Here is a 19,187-nt window from a genome sequence, read left to right on the forward strand (position 1 = left end):
ACCTTTTGATCTATCTATACATCTCTCACTCTATTTATACATCTCTCTATCTCTATACATCTCTCACTCTATCTATACATCTCTCACTCTATTTATACATCTCTATCTCTCTCTCTATATATATATATTTATATATATATGTATAACAATAAGTCCTGTTATAATAAAGTGGTTATGTATCGCTGCTGACGGTAAACAGCGTCCTCTGCTGGCGGAGACGTGGAATCACCAGGGACACTGAGTTAAAGTGTTGTCTGTGGGCCCTCTGGTTGCCAGGTGTGGTATTACCCTTCACAAACTACCATTCAATACTAAACAGAAACACCCGTTGAAAGCGAACAAGACTGAAATTTAATCACGAGAAATAAAGAGTTTATCAAAATATCTACATGAGGAGAAAAAAAAAGCTCGTCTATTTACGTCTTGTATTAGCTAATAGCTAAGTTTAGCTTAACGTGCTCGGGGGGGGGTTTCCGGGGGAGGGATGAGTTCAGCAAACCTGGCAACCCCATCCTCACCAGACGGTCTGCGGATGTTAGTGAGTTAGCCGCTGATGCTAATAGCTTTTGTTTCAGCTCACGGCAGCTTCCCCCCGGTGCCACCGACAACATCGACACGACACGGGGCGGAGGTCCACGCTCCCGGGTGTCACCCGCTGTCGTCCCCGGTGAGTAGATTCGACACGAACCGGCGGCACTTCACCTGAAACACCAGCGAGCTAGCGAGCTAACGCTCGTACATGTGAGACGCTGGGAAACGAAGCAGCGCTTCAACTTGTTTACAAAGATCACGAGCAGAAGCTTCGGGGACATTCACCGTCGCCTCAGTGGGTTTACATCGATCGTAAGATCCTCCTGCTCTGGGGCTTTCACCTCCAGAGGGTCCGCTAACGTGTGCACTGTTTGTACCGACACACACACGCCATTCTGTGGGTCTGCACCGCTTGCACCGTCGCTTCACTTCATTTGCTCTTTAGCTTAGAGTGTTAGAGTTTAACATTCAGTCTTTGAGAGTAACACTGGAGTGAACCACACGTGTGTGTGTGTGTGGACATTACAACTTGTAAATGTAAACTTTACTATTTGTGTCTCCATATTAGTTTACAACAGTTTTGGTTTATGAGTTTTAATGACTGATTAAAAAGATACTACCACTAAGTAACCAGTGTAATACCAGTATCACAATACTGAGCTGTTGGTATAATAACAGTACTCTGAAACTTTAGTGTGTATTCGGTGTAGTTTAGTGTGTTCTGACTTTATTAAAGTGTCGTGAGAGAAACAGACGATGGATGTAAGTGTTATTGATCAATTACAAAAAACAACTCCCAGAAATGTCCTCTGTTTCCAGGTGGAACATTTGGGTTCTTGACTGATCTGCGACAGTCTACGCAGCTTTGTCAGGTTTTTGCTTTGTTTCAACTTTAGCGCAGAGGTGCTTCCTCACAAACTAGAACACAAAGGGTTTATTTGACTCCACTTCACAGCCTGTAAGTTGATAACCTCTGGATTGGGTGGGGGTCCTTTTCTTTTCTACCTACTAATCTGTGGTCCCCCCCCGGAGGTTTGATTCCATTTTTGTGGCTTGGTGCTATGTTGACACAACTGGTCCCAGCCTGTCTTTTACAGCCCGGCCCCGAGCACTGAGACTATTTTCACAGCCCTTGGTCTGGAGCAGTAGTGATTAGCTGTATTGTTTTCTCTCGCAGGCGAGGATCCTGCCCTGAGCCGGAACTAGTGATTGCATCCCCCGCCTCTCCTATCAGACTAAACCATCCAGGGGCTTTTAATTAGATCGTCTAAACATGTTCCACTTGTGAAGGCCCATATCTGAAGATTTGATCTACTATATCATTAGGACTAAGCGGGGGTGGGGGCATGTGACCACACGCATAACATAAAAGTAAGAAGAGGGATTTTTTCTCATTTCTTATAAATATTCCACTTTTTTCATGTGCTCCAGAAATCTGGGGCTGCCACCACAGCCTTATCACCGTATTTACTGTATTTTGGTCAGAACGGTGAACTCTTGAACACTTTCCTACATTTGACATATCCGGAGGAACATGGTGCCTCAGGGGAAGAGAGACATTTGTAGAGCTGCTTGGATTTTCCTCAATTCAGTACAATTGCGATCACAACAACAAGAAACAAGAACATGTCCAGAGCATTCAGGTGAGGGGTGGCTCCTCTTTCAACCCGACAGGACGTAACTGAGCCAACTGCTTTCAGGTAGATCACTAACACTTAAATGACGGCGTGTTAAACTTGTTTGATTCACGAGTCATGGCTGCCTAGATTAAATAGATCAGAGGTATAGGTGTGCACAAACAGATACACACACACACACACACTCACATGCCCTGTACTGTGCAGATGGACACTCATCTCTGGATCATGTTGCACACGTGCTCTCTGCTGCTGTAAAGCTTTGCAGCAGTAAGAGCAGCTACTCTACGGTGCATTAACCGTCAGTGAGTGTGTTGTGTAAAAGCTTAACGGTGAACTCGGTCCCCAAAAGGAGGATGTTTGCCTCCTGAAACATACAAAAAGAGATGAAGTCTATAAATATTTATTCTCCTCTGAGAAGTTTCATCCGGTAGATCCCTCTGTCGGGTTGGAGAAGGATGTTAAAGGTCATTTTATGTAATCTGGGCTGGACCCTCAGTCAGTGTGGAGCTCTTGTGTTGAGTTTGATGTGTGTGTGTGCACGCTCGTGCACACCTTTGTGTCTTGGTTGGTAGCTGTGTGTGAGTCTTTATTTTATTACTGGTTGTCTAAGCCCAGGGCCAGAGGGAAATGATCCTGTACCTGCCCAGAAGAATTTCCTTTTTATTCAGCCCAGGGAGAGACACAGTTTGTTTGTTGTGTGTTTTGTGTGTGTGTGTGTGTATCACACACAGTTTCAGGTCAGGTCAGGCAGCCATAGTTTTGATGAGTTTTCTCATGGTGTATCAGTTGTGTGCTGACTTCGTTCACTGGGTCTGTGGTCGGCTGTTGTTTGCAGAGTCTGTGTTGTTACGTGTGATTCTTGCAGGTGAGATAAAGTTTTTATCTCAGTGTATGTGCACTATCTAGTAATAGGAGTTTTCCCAGAGGGCAACACACGCTCTTTATAAGTTGGGAGATGACGAAGGAGTGGTCAATACCTCATTCTACCTCTCCCTCCACTGAACACCTCCCTTCCTTCCCCTTGGCAAAGTGTAGGAAACACTCTCTGAATGCTGCATGAAGACAAAGAAATGTCAACAAAGCCTATAAGGTGTTGTTTTCCTGAACCTTGGTGTCGTATAGGGTTAGAGAATAAAGGCTTTTTGGTTGTCTCTGAGCAGCACATCGATGTGTAGGGTCCTCACTGTGATCGTGTATGACCATAATGACACAAGCTATAAAACAAACCTCTTGTTAAATCAGTGGTCTGGTGGTATGACCAGTTATTAATGTTAATTAACTCATTTTACTGACTTTACCACTCTCTTATGCTTTTGGCATTTACCATCTTGGATGTTGTGTTTTCTTTATTTCTGTCCATTTGTAGAATAATGTGACTTCCTTAGTGTAATGGTTCTTTCTCTGTATTTACTGTGATTGGCATCTTTAATGATAAAATGTTCTTACAACATCCACAGAGGTACTCAGGAGATCCATTTCCTCTCCTAATGTGAGGTTTTTATGCAGAATATTAAAAAAATTAATAAATATTGAATGTTGGGTACTTGCTTAAAAAACAGCAGTATTGATGCAGATTGTTTTGAAGCCAGAGCTGTGAAACTTACAGACACTTTATTCCATATCCAGATATTGTGTGTTTACCGAAGTCCAAAAAATAGTTCAGTGCTGGAAGATGTTCTGCTCTGCATGTTCTAACTATTTGTCTTGTTTGTTTCATCTCTTTTTCTCTCTGGAAATAAAAAACAGGGCTGTTCTGAAACTCTGAGTCGACTGCAGCATCTTCCTCCGTCACTGCTCCCGAGCTCCTCCCATCCATCCACTGCTCCTACCGTTTGTTTCCTCCAGTTCTCAACATGGCAACTACGTTCCTACTCTGGCTGTGCCACTGACCTCCACCCTGGACAACCACCATGGAGAGAAAACGCAGAAAGAAATTAATTTAGCTGCTCAGGCTGTTTGCAGTATGGACTCATTGTTAGAGCTGTGGACTTGAAATGCTCTAACCCATCCCTGACGTGGATCCAGGTTTTAGCAGCTCATTTTTTTCTTCTGAAACAGCCAACCTGCTGCTCAAATTTAAACTCATGCTTTGCAATACTTTAAAAGTCAATATGCTCCTGGTTCCTGTGTGGGCGTCCATGCTTTTGGGACTGCTGCTGGGGTTTCTGCCTGTGGTGGGGATGGAGCCAATGGGAGAGGGCAGATCTGTCCCAGAACACGCCCCCAACTCTGATCCCGTCCCCTCGTCACCCGGCTCCAACTGCTCGCAGTTAACCTTAAAGCTAGAGTTCTCCTCCAAGGTCGTGGAACATGGTGAGAAATGGTTAAAACTGGTGTGAATGGGTTTTGTCTTGATGAGCTCTGAACAAACTCTGACATTATTTTAAAGTTGACTCACTTGCAGAGATTTTACACAAGTCTGAAGTCAGCAAGTTATGTTCTAATCATTTTTACCCTCATCCAATCCTGAAAAATAAATCCAAAACAAACAAACCGGTGACACCTGGTGAATTTAACTTTATAATATAACTATAACAAGAAGATAGAGGTCATTACGAGAAGCAAAATATTAAAAACACATTTTAATTAATATAGCACTTTTAACAGCGCTCAGACACTTTACAGAAGTTAAAACACAGAGAAAGCAAATAACTAGAATGTAAAAAGTTCATCATTGATCACACGTTAAAGGGAGTAAGTGATAATGACATGACCCCAGCGTCAGTTGCTTCAAATCAGATTCGCAGCAGTGAAGGAATTGTTTTGAGCTTAGCTTGAAGCACACCCAATCCGGCTACTCTGCACAACTTGCTATTCAGGCTCTGTCCTTACACTATAGGATTAAGTTGTGTGTAAATACTCGTAAAGGAATGAAGATCTGACAGGTTTTTCCTCTGTGGAAAGTAAATCAACAAGGAATCTTAATAATTACTGAATACAACTTAATCCAATACACTTGTGTAAAACTGATTTTTTTCACATTATAACAATTTATTGATTCCAGAAGAGATTTTCTGTTTTTAAAGTATCTGTTTCATTTTGCTCAATCGAGGCTGAAAAGAGCTTGGATGTGCTTTTATTAGACTGTGGTTGTAATTAATTGTAACTGCGTGACCTGTAAAAACATTGTCCTCGCTCCTCTTTTTCTCCCCAGAGTACATCGTAGGATTTACAGGATACTTCTCGGCCAAAGCTCGCCGGCTGTACATCAGCAGCGCCCTGCGGAACACCAAGGACGGAGCACTGGAGTGGCACATCGTTCCACGAGAAAACCCGGCTTCTGACTTCCCCAGCGACTTCGAGCTGGTCCACATCCGTCAAGCTTCACCCAGCAGTCTGCTGACCTTGGAGGACCATCCTTACATCAAGAGGGTGACACCGCAACGCAAAGTGTTCCGCACGCTGAAATACATTCCCTGTAAGTCAGCGCAGTGTTATTGTGTAGTTAAAAGCATGACAGGGCCTGAGAGGTTGGCACGTACAGCTTGGAAATCTAAAACTCTGTAAAGACACAGAAAGCTGTTTGTCCGCTGCACCTCACAGAAAAATCTCTGTGTTTATTGAGTCAGAGGACACATTTGTCCTTCACTGAGTTTTGTGGTGGAGAGAAGGATTGTATATCTTAATGTGAAGTGCAGGACAACCTGGGGGTGTCTTGGATGCACGATTGTGTGTGTGTGTGTGTGAGTATATGTGTGGTGTCGGGGGATGGGAAGCAGGACAGAGAAACCCTGTGTTTGCTCACCCTGGGAGGGAGTAGGTGAGTCAGTATGGTGGGGCTTGCCTGGACTGGGGGGGGGGGACACGCCCTGTGCCTGGCACTGGATGAAAGACCTCACTGTGCCACCAGTCTGCATAAACACAAGCAGAATCAATATGGAGGCCATGTGTGTTGTGGAAACCTGAGTGGCACAGACTGTGACTTGAATTTCCTTCGGGATCAAGTATCTATCTATCTATCTATCTATCCAGCATATCTCAGGCTGCAGAGTGGAGCTTGTTATGTTGTTGATGGTGAGTATTTGGATGAACAAAGAATATATATACAATCTAGAATATAAATATAATACAGTCTGATCACCCAAGAGCATCAGTGGTTTGAAAGTGGCTGAAGTTTATCGGCCTCCTGTAAATGTCGATAAATCTCTAGATAGAGCTTGAACTTGGTGATGGACTTGAGTATCTCTGAGGCCCTCGTTCACTGCGTTTCTCTTACACGAGTCAATTTGTGTGAACATGAAGTAGCAACCTAATGAGGCAATTAATTGGAAAGAGAGAGACAACATGTCACCTCTGCGTTTTGCTCCAACTTATCCTGACCTAATCATTTTTTCTGTCCAATGAGTCAGATTGTGATAAGATTGGTTTAAATGAGGCTGGTGTGATCTGCCTCGCATCACCGCTGAGAAATAGACGGAGGGGGGAGATAGAAGAAAGCGGGAGAAACTACTTGAAACAAGGGCTGGGACATGATGAGCATGATTAAGCAAACGGCAGATTTTACTGTCTGCAGGAGGTGATAGCAACACCAGGGCGTGTTGATGAGACAGGGAATCTGATGTTTCATAATTTTGTCTCACATTAAACTGAAAGATATATTTGTCTTTGATGAAAGTACTGGAGCACTGCATGTAAAAGACATTTTCCTTTGCAGTTTAGCTCTGCTGCCAACACATCTGCTTATGTACTGTCTCCATAGCATCTGAACCTGCTGCACCCTGCAATGCCACCCGTGGGACGCAATCGTGGCAATCGTCCCGCCCTTTCAGAAGGTCCAGCCTGTCACTGGGTTCAGGTTTCTGGCACGCCACCGGTCGCCACTCCAGCCGGCGTCTGCTGCGGGCCATCCCGCGCCAAGTTGCTCAGATCCTGCAGGCGGACGTACTCTGGCAGATGGGACACACTGGTAAGACACTGATTTTTTTTACTTCCCAGCTTGAAAAACATCTGCTTCAAAACTTCATGAAATGTGACGGAAACTAAATGGGTGGTTCTATTTCTTGGCCTCAGTTAATGCACTGCTTGCTGTATTAATTATCAGTTATGTTTATATGCTTTGAATAAAAGTGATTTAATCTCTTCCTCGTGTGTTTGCAGGTTCGGGGGTGAAGGTTGCAGTGTTTGACACAGGCCTCAGTGAGAAGCACCCACATTTTAAGAATGTGAAAGAGAGGACCAACTGGACTAATGAGAAGACGCTGGATGATGGTGAGAAATGAACATAATGATGATAATGATGGTTACCAATATCACATAGTGTGATGCTCTATATATGCTGTGTACTGAAGGGTGCTGGAGGCCCAAGTAGGCTGAGGTTGCACAGGAAGCGGTGAACCAGACATTTTATTTCTGGCTTAAGTATTTTCAGTGTGTGTGTGTGTGTGAGAGAGAGCTAAAAAGAGACAGAATAATAAAGACTGACCTCTCTTTTGTTTTTCAGGTCTGGGTCACGGTACATTTGTAGCTGGAGTGATCGCCAGTATGAGAGAGTGTCAGGGTTTTGCTCCTGACTCAGAGCTGCACATCTTCAGAGTGTTCACCAACAACCAGGTACGTACAGGTCAAACATACAAATCTACAAAAAAGCTTTAAAGTATTATCTTTTATTTTCATTTTACACAAAACAAGTTGTGACATTTTGATTAGAGCTTGTTTGGGCTGGGAGGCAGAATTATTTACCTCTCTACCCCATTTCCAGTATTTATGCTAAGCTAAGCTCACTGGCTGCTGGCAGTGTCTTCAAACATGAGAATGGTATCGAGCTTCCCATCTGAATCTTGGCAACAATACAACTTTGTAAACTGTTGTTGTTCTGTCGGAAGCAAAACACACAAAATGACCGGAAACACAGACACACACTTACTCTATAGTAAACCCTCTTCAAAAGTTGATCATTCATCAGGTTTTATCTGTGTAAAATAAGATTGTAACGTGTTTGTGCCCCCTCACATCCCAGGTGTCGTATACTTCGTGGTTCCTGGATGCTTTCAACTACGCCATCCTAAAGAAGATCGATGTTCTTAACCTCAGCATCGGGGGTCCTGATTTCATGGATCACCCTTTTGTTGATAAGGTGATGGAGCCACATACACGGACGACACAGTCACATGGCAGCATTTAGCTAAACTGATATTTATTCAGCTTAACTGAGCAGATGTTCTGATCGAGGCATAAAACATGTACTAAGCCAAGCTTCCCTTTTTTCCTGAGTTACACCCTTTTCACAAAGTGGTAATGAGCTGCATAACAGGCAGGTCAACAGGTATGAACAGGTCAAACCAGGAACGTTGGCACATGCAACGTATAAACTCTGCAGTGAAATTTAACTCGTCACGTCTTTTTCTCGATGCCAGTGTAGCTGATCTTCTTGTGTGATTGACAGGTGTGGGAGCTGACTGCCAACCGAGTGATCATGGTCTCTGCCATCGGCAACGATGGACCTCTGTATGGGTATGCTAACCACTTCAATTCATTCTTATAAAACTTTTTTTTACTGTCCTTACTTGGTCTGGTACAGCCACTACCTTTTGGGGACTAATGTTTCCTAATGTTAGCGAAGACAATGTGGCCATATCACATATCACGTATCTGTATTTTTAATGTAGAGAAAAAAGTTCTATTCTAGTTATTTAATTAAATCCTTCTTTAAAAATGCTGACTTCCTCTTCACCAGTTTGCCCTTTTAATTATCCAAACAACCCCCAAGGCCAACTGGGTTTTATGACCCTGCTGAATATCTGCTGACTCTAACTGCAGTATAAAACATTAAAACGTTAAAAGGACAAAACAGGAAAGAGTCTCTTAAATGTCGTACTGTGAACCATCCCTTCAAGTATTCTAAAACTAATTTTCTCACTCTCAGCACCCTGAACAACCCGGCAGACCAAATGGACGTGATCGGAGTCGGAGGGATCGACTTTGAGGACAACATCGCCAGGTTTTCCTCCAGAGGCATGACCACCTGGGTGAGTCTCTGCACGAACACACACAGAAATACAGAATATAATTTATCAGGTCGAGAGCAGACATCTACCTCAGAGATCAACACTCCTGATCCCTCATCCACATCCCATCAGCCACTTACTGTAGATTCATACACACACACTTTTATCATCATACTCCGCAGCAGACATCTGCTTTGGCATCTTATTTATACTTCATACTCCGATCCAGACAGCTGCTCTGCCTTCTCAGCCAGTCAGCCAGCCATGAAGAGGCCCTCACTCCGCCGCTCCGCTCTCCTACCTGAATGCATCAGTCAATTTAAGATCTTTTCCCGTCTTTGCTGTCTGCTCAGACTCTAGGGTCTTCATCTGCAGGGTGCATGCTGCCGTCAGCCATCATCACATAGTCAACACTTTAAGTCTGTGTCATGCTCATATTCTTAACGGTAGCCGAGCCTTGGGAGACTCCTGCACTGGCTTTAAGTCACATCTCTGAATAGAGTATGACTTCATGGTGTAGGCGTAATGACATGAACTGAAACATACGTTTAAGTGTGTGAATAAGCACTGGTTTATATTTTGAATTACATGTTTTGTCTTTGCTGTCCAGAAAACAGCTCTTGTGTATATAAATATGTTTGTGGCAGGAAAACACAGTTCAAACTTTGAATTCATTTTTTATTTTGTCTCTCTCTAACTGTGTCAACCTCTATCGGCCTCCCATCTCTGCAGGAGCTGCCCGGAGGCTACGGCAGAGTGAAGCCTGATATCGTCACGTACGGTTCTGGCGTTCGTGGATCAGGAATGAAGGAGGGATGTCGCTCTCTGTCTGGCACCAGTGTGGCCTCTCCTGTGGTGGCTGGTGCTGTCACTCTCCTGGCCAGGTCAGTATCAACATCTGGACTCTTTACTCAGAAAGTGTCTGGAGCTTGATCTTTTTATTCCTGCAAAGAAGGTGCAGTGTATGTGTTTATCCATCGCTGCACTCTCCTGCTGCATTCTTCATATGTGAAAAGTGAGAAACATAAAAAATGCACCTCAATTAATTAGCTTGTGTTGAAAGTTTCCACACTCCCAAAAATATTCATATTGTACCTTTGCCACAATTGGAAGTGAGGCCCCCTGGAGTCTCGTGTGGTGGCAAATTTAATGATTGTCCATGGTTCTGGTGCAGCTGACCTGTAGAGGAGTTAAAAATCTTATATATAGTATAATGCTGAAGCCTGAAGTGGTTTACTAACCTCATGTCCTGAAATCCTAGAGACGTGTAGAAAGTGAAATGTTTCCCAGAGGAGGGAGGTGCGTCACAGATTTCTGGTGTTATTCATTCTTCCATCCTCTCATGAAAGTCTGTAAGTGAGAGGATTAGCTCATATTGCTGGGTTCAACATCACACCACTTTTGTTGACAACAGGCACCTCGCCCTTCTCTCAGGAGAATCTCACACACACACACACACACACACACACACACACACACACACACACACACACACACACACACACACACACACACTCCTGTTTTTTTCCCTTCAGCACTGCTCTAGATTAATAGATGAGGATTTCAACACCAGTGGACTTGCACACTAACCAAGCCTGTCCTCCTCTGTCCTCCAGCACTGTCCTGAACCGGGAGTTGGTGAACCCAGCCTCCATGAAGCAGGCCCTGATCGCATCAGCCCGCAGGCTGCCGGGTGTGAACATGTTCGAGCAAGGCCATGGGAAACTAGACCTTATCAGAGCCTATCAGATACTCAACAGCTACAGACCTCAGGCCAGGTAAATGTCCCGGTGCACGCAGAAACAAAAAAGAGCACAGACGGTGTCGGACACTAGTTTATTGTTGCAGAAAGACATGCACAGCTAAACTGATCTGACATAGTACCTAAATGTTGTCCTGCTCACATCGGCACGTCCCTGAAAAATTACCAAACAGTAAAGTAGACTGACCCTGTGCTGTCGCAGCCGTTAGACTTGGGAGCAAGAGGAGGCCCCCCCCCCCCCTTTTAAAAGAAAGCTCCAACTCTTGAGTATCAAAAACCACCTGTAGCTTTAAAATGTGGTTCTTAAAGTGGCGCAGCTCTGTCCTTCATGCAGGATAGCAGCGAGCTAGCTGTTAGTTTGTAAACTTACAATGTGAGCCAGACCACCTCCAGGTGTGGTCAAGGTCCAAGTGCATTCTGATTCAAACACGATCCTAACGTGTCCTTGTCTCCCCACAGTCTGTCTCCCAGCTACATCGACCTGACAGAGTGTCCGTACATGTGGCCTTACTGTTCTCAGCCCATCTACTATGGAGGAATGCCCACGATCGTCAACGTGACCATTCTTAACGGCATGGGTGTCACCGGCAGAATTATTGACAAGGTGTGTGAACATAAGACACAAATTGAGAAAACGCTTTTTATAGGTTCCTTGAATTACGTGGTTTCCCTTGAATAATACTAGATTTACTCTCAGTGCTGTCAGAGGAGAGGCGAAGGATGAGTTTCGTCCTTGACTGACCTAGTTTAGCTTTGTGATGAACTCTGAGCTGTTCTCTCCTGCTCAGCCCATCTGGCAGCCCTACCTCCCCCAGAACGGCGATCACATCGATGTGGCCGTCTCCTACTCGCCGGTGCTGTGGCCGTGGGCCGGCTACCTGGCTGTGTCCATCTCTGTGGCCAAGAAGGCGGCATCCTGGGAAGGGATTGCTCAAGGCCATGTGATGGTCACGGTGGCGTCACCTGCAGAGAATGATGTGAGTCTTTGCAGCAACACCTGAGATTTGTCCTCTAATCGTCCTATTTCCATCTTATTTTAATACACAGTAAAGTAAAGTTAAGACGTTTATTCAGTTCTGACCCAAATGTCTCTTTCATTCCTTCCAGTCTGAGGTGGGTGGCGAGCTGACCTCCACAGTCAAACTGCCCATCAAGGTGAAGATCGTGCCAACTCCCCCACGCAGCAAGAGGGTGCTGTGGGACCAATACCACAATCTGCGCTACCCACCCGGCTACTTTCCCAGAGACAACCTCCGCATGAAGAACGACCCTCTGGACTGGTGCGAGTTTCTCCCATCTCTCAGTTTGATGACATCTATTTAGTTTCCTGTAAGTTTTGTCCTCAATCAACTCAGTGAAACATTTTTGATTATTTTACGTTTCCAGGAATGGGGACCACATCCACACGAACTTCAGGGACATGTACCAGCACCTCAGGAGTATGGGCTACTTTGTTGAAGTGCTCGGAGCTCCGATCACATGCTTTGATGCTAGCCAGTACGGTAAGAATGCACAGATTTCTGTGAAGATTTCTGTGACAAGTGACGTTTTCTCAGTGTTGATGTCGATGATGACGAATCGGAAGATAAAATAACGGATCGTTTGCGTCTCTGCAGGCACGTTGTTGATGGTGGACAGTGAGGAGGAGTATTTCCCTGAAGAGATCACCAAGCTGAGGAGAGACATCGACAACGGCCTGTCGCTAATTATCTTCAGCGACTGGTATAACACCTCGGTCATGAGGAAGGTCAAGTTCTACGACGAAAACACGAGGTATTCAACTCTTAAAAGAACTAAATGAATTTCCTCAAAAAGGCCTCAGAAGGTCTCACATTTAACCCACAAGGTTTAGAATATATCTCCTGGGGGAATTAATGTTGGTTAGTTGTTTCCATGAGAAGCTGTTTCATCCCTTTTGTGGAGGTTTAGTCTCCATCTGGAACCATCAGCAAAAACGTAGAAATCATTTTAAGCCACTAATCCAGATCCAGTTCCCGTTAATGAAATTCATTCTATTGTTACTTCCTTCAGGGAACAACTGAATTCGTCCCCACTAGTTTTTTCATCACTTGGAAAAAGATGAAATGCAGAAATCTTGTAAATTAAATAACCACATATGTTGCAGCTTCAGTTCAAAACACATGTTCACTTTGCATCGCACAAAATCACTCATGGTAAAAAAAGTATATAGTGTGTCTGTGATAAAAGGTTTGGAAATATTTAAACTTCTTACTCTTTATTTAACTCTGAATGATGGAATTACATTTTTATACTTTCCAATCATTTCCCACCATTTTATTTTTAGACCTGGATTCTGCACATTTCACTGCAGAACTTATATGAGAAGTGAGACACTACAAATCCAGACAAATTCAATAAGTAATGCAGAGTGTCTTTTGATTGATTGTGTTTCTATTGAATGGGTTGGGTGGTGTTGTATTGCAGCAGGTTCTCTCCAGCTGTAGCTCCTCTTCTATCTGTTTCTCTGAAGTCATCTGTGTGTCCTTCTTCATTGTGAGAAAGTTCGATGATTAAACAGCCATTACCTCAACGCTGCATTCACTCTGGGCTTTATCGTTTTATAATGATAGCAAGATAAACTGCGCTGTGTCATTATCGGCGCACTGAATCAGTCTGTGTCCGACTCCCTCTCTGCAGTGTTTAACTCCACTCCTGCCTCCTCGCTCAGTGAGAGATCTATATCACGATTACCCACCGCTCCTCGCTGCTCCCTTCGTATCCCACTCAAGCTGTCGCACAGTATCCGCAGAATTAAAAGTCTTAATACAGTTAAATATAGTTGTTATGGCTTCATGATGTAATGCAGAGTATTTCAGTTTTATCTGAATGGAGAGAGATCTGTTTATGCAGCTGCTTTTTCTGGACACATCAAGACACAAGTGATTTAGTGAATCAGCTTGTCGCCATATAAACATGCTGTTAACTTTCTTTAATGTGAAGTTTCTCAAAAAGATTGTGCGTCATATAATTTTTTTTTTTTAAGTTTGTCATTTTTATCTTAAGGAAACTTGGATTTAATTTGAGCCAGTTTGTGTTAAATAACTAAATAATTGCATTTGTTTTCATGTTTCATGTAGATTTTTATTCTTGAGTGATTAAATTGTTCTCTTGGTGTAACTTGCAGGCAGTGGTGGATGCCAGACACAGGGGGCGCTAACGTACCAGCTCTGAACGACTTGATCTCAGTGTGGGGGATGGCTTTCAGTGACGGGCTGTATGAGGGAGACTTCACCTTGGCTGATCATGACAGTAAGACACACACACAAATTCTCATCATCATATGGCAGCGTTATTCATCTGGCACTGTTTCTTTTTAAAGTTTTTTAGAAATTAAAAATGGTTTTCTGTCTCTGTCTCTCTCCCCCTCTCTCTCTCGCTCAGTGTACTACGCCTCGGGCTGCAGTATCGCCCGTTTCCCAGAAGATGGAATAGTCATTGCCAAGAACCTAAAGGACCAAGGTAACAGCTCCCACCTTAAAAGTATTGATCCTGGCTCAGTTCAGCTCAGTGTTGGCGAGCGGCCATGCAGCTTTTATATCTGTGGGTGTTTGCTCCAGATTTAACAATGCGTCCGTCTGTCCGTGTTTCTGTGTGTCTGTGCGTGTGTGTGTGTTGTTTTCACAGGTCTGGAAGTGTTAAAGCAGGAGACGGCAGTGGTGGAGGGAGTTCCCATCCTCGGACTGTACCAAACGCCTTCTGACGGGGGAGGTCGTATCGCCCTGTACGGAGATTCTAACTGTATTGACGACAGCCACAGACAGAAAGGTGAAGTCTCCTCAGCGTGAGATGACGTCTCTGAATGTGTTTCATGTTGCAGTTGAGCTGAATGACTGATGTTGTGTTTGATGTTTCCTCCTCAGATTGTTTCTGGCTGCTCGACGCTCTCCTCCAGTACACTTCATACAGTATGACCCCTCCCAGCCTCAGCCACTCCCACAGCAGGGTAGCACCTCCCGCAGGCACCGAGCGCCCACTGCCACAGAGACTGGAAGGTGAGGAGGGAAATGACACAATGGATTAACTGACGTTTTCTCTCCTTGTTATAAAGCATCTTTTTCACCCCGCTCTCTGATCAGTGCTGTTATCACCATATTATTAAATTATAGATATAATGGGACCAGCCAGTTTATGTCAGACCGTATATAAAGATGGACGACAAGTCTTAACTTCCCCTGTTTTTCTAGAAATTCATTTACGATATCCCAAATAATACCATCTTGCCCATGTGGAGCCAGAGTCTGCAAACTGGTGATGTCACGTTCGCCCAATCACAAATCAGTCCCATCTGTCAATCATGATGTTTCTCCTCATTTTCATAGCATCAAATCATTTATTAAAACAAAGCTGACCAGAAAATGTGCATTTGGACAAACAGCAGTGTGATGTAGAAAAAGGGATGACCTGTATAGCAGGTTAAGACGTGTTGTCAGTGTTTATATACAGTCAGTGGTTTATACTCATGTATAAAACTAAAAGCTTAAATAGCTCCAGTGATGTGTGCTAAGGGAAAGACTACACAACCTCCATTAAAGAATTCCTTTATTTTTTACATTTTCTTTCCTCTGTCCTTCCTTCGCCACAGGAAACCATCTTTACCGCTACTCCAAGGTTCTGGAGGCCCACCTGGGAGACCCTAAGCCCCGCCCACTACCAGCATGCCCCCACCTCTCATGGGCAAAGCCACAGCCGGTCAACGAGACAGCGCCCAGGTAGGTCCGCTCAAATACTCGTCTACGTCTGTGAAGCAAGGGGCCAATTAAAGTAGTTTTCCTCGAGGTGACTTGTGGTGTATGTGTAAATGTTTTTTTATTTTGTGGTAATGATGTTTGAGTTTCTGTCTTTTGGTTTATCGTGGCACTATCTCTTCTCTCTTCACACTAACTTCCCATGTGTCATGTTTCTCTACAAATCCAGACAACAATAATAATAATGTATTGTTCGTGTTGTTGTTGAGACTTTAATGATTATTCCCTCAGAGCTCTACAGTATGTCATGTATCCCAGTAGAGAGAAGACATAGTTCAATGACACAATGTCTGTGAAGCTGTTGATTTGCACATACTTGGATTTTTAACATCGTCTGGCATCATTATCTTATTCCAACCTGTCAACAGAATAAAAGCACGGCAAACTTTTGCGGTAGACTGAAAATACAGACAAACACAAACACACATTTCTTTCCATTTAATGTATTTTTTTTTCTCCGTCTCATGCTCTCAGTAACCTGTGGAAGCACCAGAAGCTTCTCTCCGTGGATCTGGACAAGGTGGCTCTGCCGAACGTGAGGGCGTACCGGCCCCAGGTCAGACCTCTGTCCCCCGGAGAGAGCGGGGCCTGGGACATTCCTGGAGGTAACGCATGGCTCACAGTTACAACTGTCAGTAAGTCTGCAGGGTATTAAAAAGTCTGAAATGTAATCATCTGAATTTTAGAGTTTAATACATTAAATAGGTCTTGAAATGTTAAGGTGGGTCTTAATTATGTTAAGTTTATGTAATGCTACTTCTATTGCACTTACAAATACAAGGATTTGTATTATCTTCAATATGTATTATCTAATATAACAGTACATGTATGCATCTATATGTCTGTAGTGTGTAAAGAGAAGGTGGTTTCACTCCTGACCTCTGCCCCTCCCCCCTCAGGGATAATGCCTGGTCACTACAACCAAGAAGTGGGTCAGACCATCCCGGTCTTCGCCTTCCTGGGAGCGATGGTCGTCCTGTCCTTTTTCGTGGTCCAACTTACGAAGGCCAAGAGCAAACCCAAGCGCAGGAAACCCCGTATCAAACGGCCCACGTACCTCCAGCAGCAGCAGACGGCGACGGGGAAAAACCCTGGAGTTTAAAATGAACAGCAGCTCGATTTACCTCCAAAAAAAACTGCTGGAAGGACAACTTGTGTTGAAAAGCAACGTGGAGGTTTGGGCTCTGTGCAGTGAACCGAGCTGGTGAGGCAGACGTGTGACTGTCGTTAAACTCAAACCTGCCAGACGTGAACAGCCTCCCAGATGTCTGTTGGACGCTCAAACAGTTTTTGTGCCTCTCATCTGTTGTGGGTGTTTGTGTGTTTGTGGACTGATGAACAGTATTAGACAGTGTTACACGCACAATGTAAAACACACACTACACTTGTGTTGCATACGGACTTGGTGTCAACATTTCCCTCTCTCTTCTCTGACCAATCTGTTTCTTTTTGGATGAAATGTTTTTTATTTATTGAAATTGTTGGTACCCTGAAACACATAATCACACACACACACACACACACACACACACAGAAATACATACATTACACATTGTGATACAGCTGACATACACCATGACAGAACTACACACATGCTACATGTGGGCCAATGGATGATCAAGTTTTCGTCTCCCTGTCTCTGTCGTCAGCCTCAGTTTTGTCTCCTGTCCACATCTGTTAAATCTCTTCGTTGTTTTTGTATTTTCTATCATGAATGAACTGTGGTCAGACGTTCTGTCGATGACGCTCCTTCGTGATCTCGTGGTCGACTGAGTAGCATTGACAGTTCAAATATATCTCATCAATTAAAAAAGCATTATGAAAGTGATCTGGTTCTTGATTGATGCTTGGTCATTTTGTGTTTGTGATAAGCAGCGTTTTTTGGTATTCAACATTACCCACAATGCAACTTAGACAACTGCAGCAGAGGCAGCCTCAAGACCTTCACCTCCTGTTCACTTCCAAGCTGTGAGAGCGAGAAGGTACCGCTATTGAGAGTAAAGGTTTTCTGATACCAATATATCTGCTGATATGCATATTCACAAAATTGGCAATGATTCCCAAGATGTCATCATCAAGCTGTGATGACAAAGAAACTTAATTGAGGCTTCAACCATAAACTTATAAAAAAGAAGGAAAAAAGAAATAATTAAATATTTAAAATTTAAAAAAAATTATTCTTATGCATCGTTTATTCTGTGAAATGAAAGTTTTCATATCATCAAACAAACATGACGAAAAGAAACTGTTCAGGAGTGTGCCGGTCCTGGTTTTTAATAACCTACAGCGCCACCATGAGGACAGAGGATCCAACAGGCGGAGGCCAGTGTGAGAACAGTCTATTTATCCAGCTAAATGATTAAATAAGTGTTGCCGTTGCCTGGAAAAAGTTGTTTCACTGACTTGGCACGAGCGAATTCCTTTAATTCTGCAGGTTATTAAACCCCGTCTCCGTCTGCTATGGAGAAGAAAACGTTGCATTCCCTTCTGGTGAGTTGTTCTAGGTTGAATTGAACTCATGGGTTTCGTCTTGGTTGTGCGCTGGATTCAGTGATGCAGGTTGATTTCATCAGGGGTGATGTGCGTCGGTGTGCTCAGGGCCCGGAGCTTTGCCTCTTTATCCAAGCTTAATAGGCCAGATCAGCCTGTGAATCTGTCACCCGTCCTTTTGGATGACGGCCCCACGGGAGAACTAATCTCCCTCAGAACCTTGGGAAAATGGGAAATAACCCCGGAGCCGGCTAGCTGCGCTAACGAGATTTGGGAAAGCCGGTGGTGAGTGGGGGTCACATGCCCTCTCTCCCTTTATAGTTCCCAGATGCCAGGACTTCCTGTCGGGCCAATCAGGTAGCCGGCTCACATCCTGGGCAGGCAGTTGAAAGAGACACCGTGGTGGCTCTGAGCTGAACCCTCGACGCCCCTCAGACTCTCTGGTTCCTCCCTCGTCATATGTCCCACCAGCCGGTACCTGTCCCCGTCTACCTCGTCCGTTCAACTCTGCGCCTTCCATCCTGCCTCCCCCGTCTGTCTCACATGTCTCAGTCCTTTCATTCATCGTCCTCTTCGTGTGACTCAAATGTGTGTCTGGCTGATTTGACTTTTTAAAAAGGAGTCGTGTGACTCCGGTTCACATGATTTGGAATCGAACCAGACTCCAGTCGTGAAGCGGTTGACTTCAGATTTGACAGAATCACCAGTGACTCATGACTTTAGCCTTTTGACTCGGAGCGACTTGAAGTCCTGCCTCAGCCCAAAGATTAAAAAGTGATGATATAACAGAAGTGCACCAAGAATCAACTGACATTATCAGTTGAGAATCATGTGACACGGAGGCCGGAATCAGTCAGATAGAATCTGGCCAATCCAGCGTGGACTCTTCTGTGCTCGTTAAAAAACAAATGTCAACAAACAAAAATGTGGCCTCTGTAATCGTCATCATCACAGGACGAAGAGAAGAAAGAAGAGGAAGTTGTTTTGCTTTTAAATGTATGTAAGTCCGTAGTATTTCTCCTCTGGGAACCATGACTAAGAACAGATTTCAGCA

General features: G+C 44.1%; 1 protein-coding gene across 2 annotated transcripts; it reads left to right on the forward strand.

The window, feature by feature from the left end:
- The first annotated feature begins 499 nt into the window (after positions 1-499).
- Positions 500-17,471, forward strand: mbtps1 (membrane-bound transcription factor peptidase, site 1). Of its 2 annotated transcripts, none has more exons than XM_020104905.2 (23): positions 500-667; positions 3,918-4,484; positions 5,326-5,589; positions 6,871-7,077; positions 7,269-7,379; positions 7,612-7,721; positions 8,128-8,244; positions 8,554-8,621; positions 9,034-9,136; positions 9,848-9,999; positions 10,732-10,893; positions 11,337-11,481; positions 11,666-11,854; positions 11,985-12,157; positions 12,264-12,379; positions 12,494-12,650; positions 14,023-14,147; positions 14,280-14,357; positions 14,523-14,663; positions 14,759-14,890; positions 15,481-15,607; positions 16,118-16,278; positions 16,543-17,471. In XM_020104905.2, the coding sequence occupies exons 2-23, from the start codon at positions 4,256-4,258 to the stop codon at positions 16,743-16,745; spliced, it is 3,270 nt and encodes a 1,089-aa protein (XP_019960464.1). In that variant the 5' UTR covers positions 500-667; positions 3,918-4,255; the 3' UTR covers positions 16,746-17,471. The 2 variants fall into 2 exon arrangements, with proteins under 2 accessions (XP_019960464.1, XP_019960465.1); XM_020104906.2 differs by having other exon boundaries at positions 16,118-16,248.
- The last annotated feature ends 1,716 nt before the right edge of the window (positions 17,472-19,187 follow it).

Source organism: Paralichthys olivaceus, chromosome 7 (genome assembly GCF_024713975.1).
Source record: "Paralichthys olivaceus isolate ysfri-2021 chromosome 7, ASM2471397v2, whole genome shotgun sequence".
Lineage (NCBI taxonomy): Eukaryota > Metazoa > Chordata > Actinopteri > Pleuronectiformes > Paralichthyidae > Paralichthys > Paralichthys olivaceus.

Bases quoted from the DNA above. Each gene is read 5' to 3' on its own strand.
- mbtps1 (XM_020104905.2), top strand. From the start codon at position 4,256: ATGCTTTGCAATACTTTAAAAGTCAATATGCTCCTGGTTCCTGTGTGG. The intron at 10,894-11,336 runs GTAAATGTCCCG...GTCTCCCCACAG, and splicing joins AGCTACAGACCTCAGGCCAG to TCTGTCTCCCAGCTACATCG. The intron at 14,358-14,522 runs GTAACAGCTCCC...TTGTTTTCACAG, and splicing joins CAAGAACCTAAAGGACCAAG to GTCTGGAAGTGTTAAAGCAG.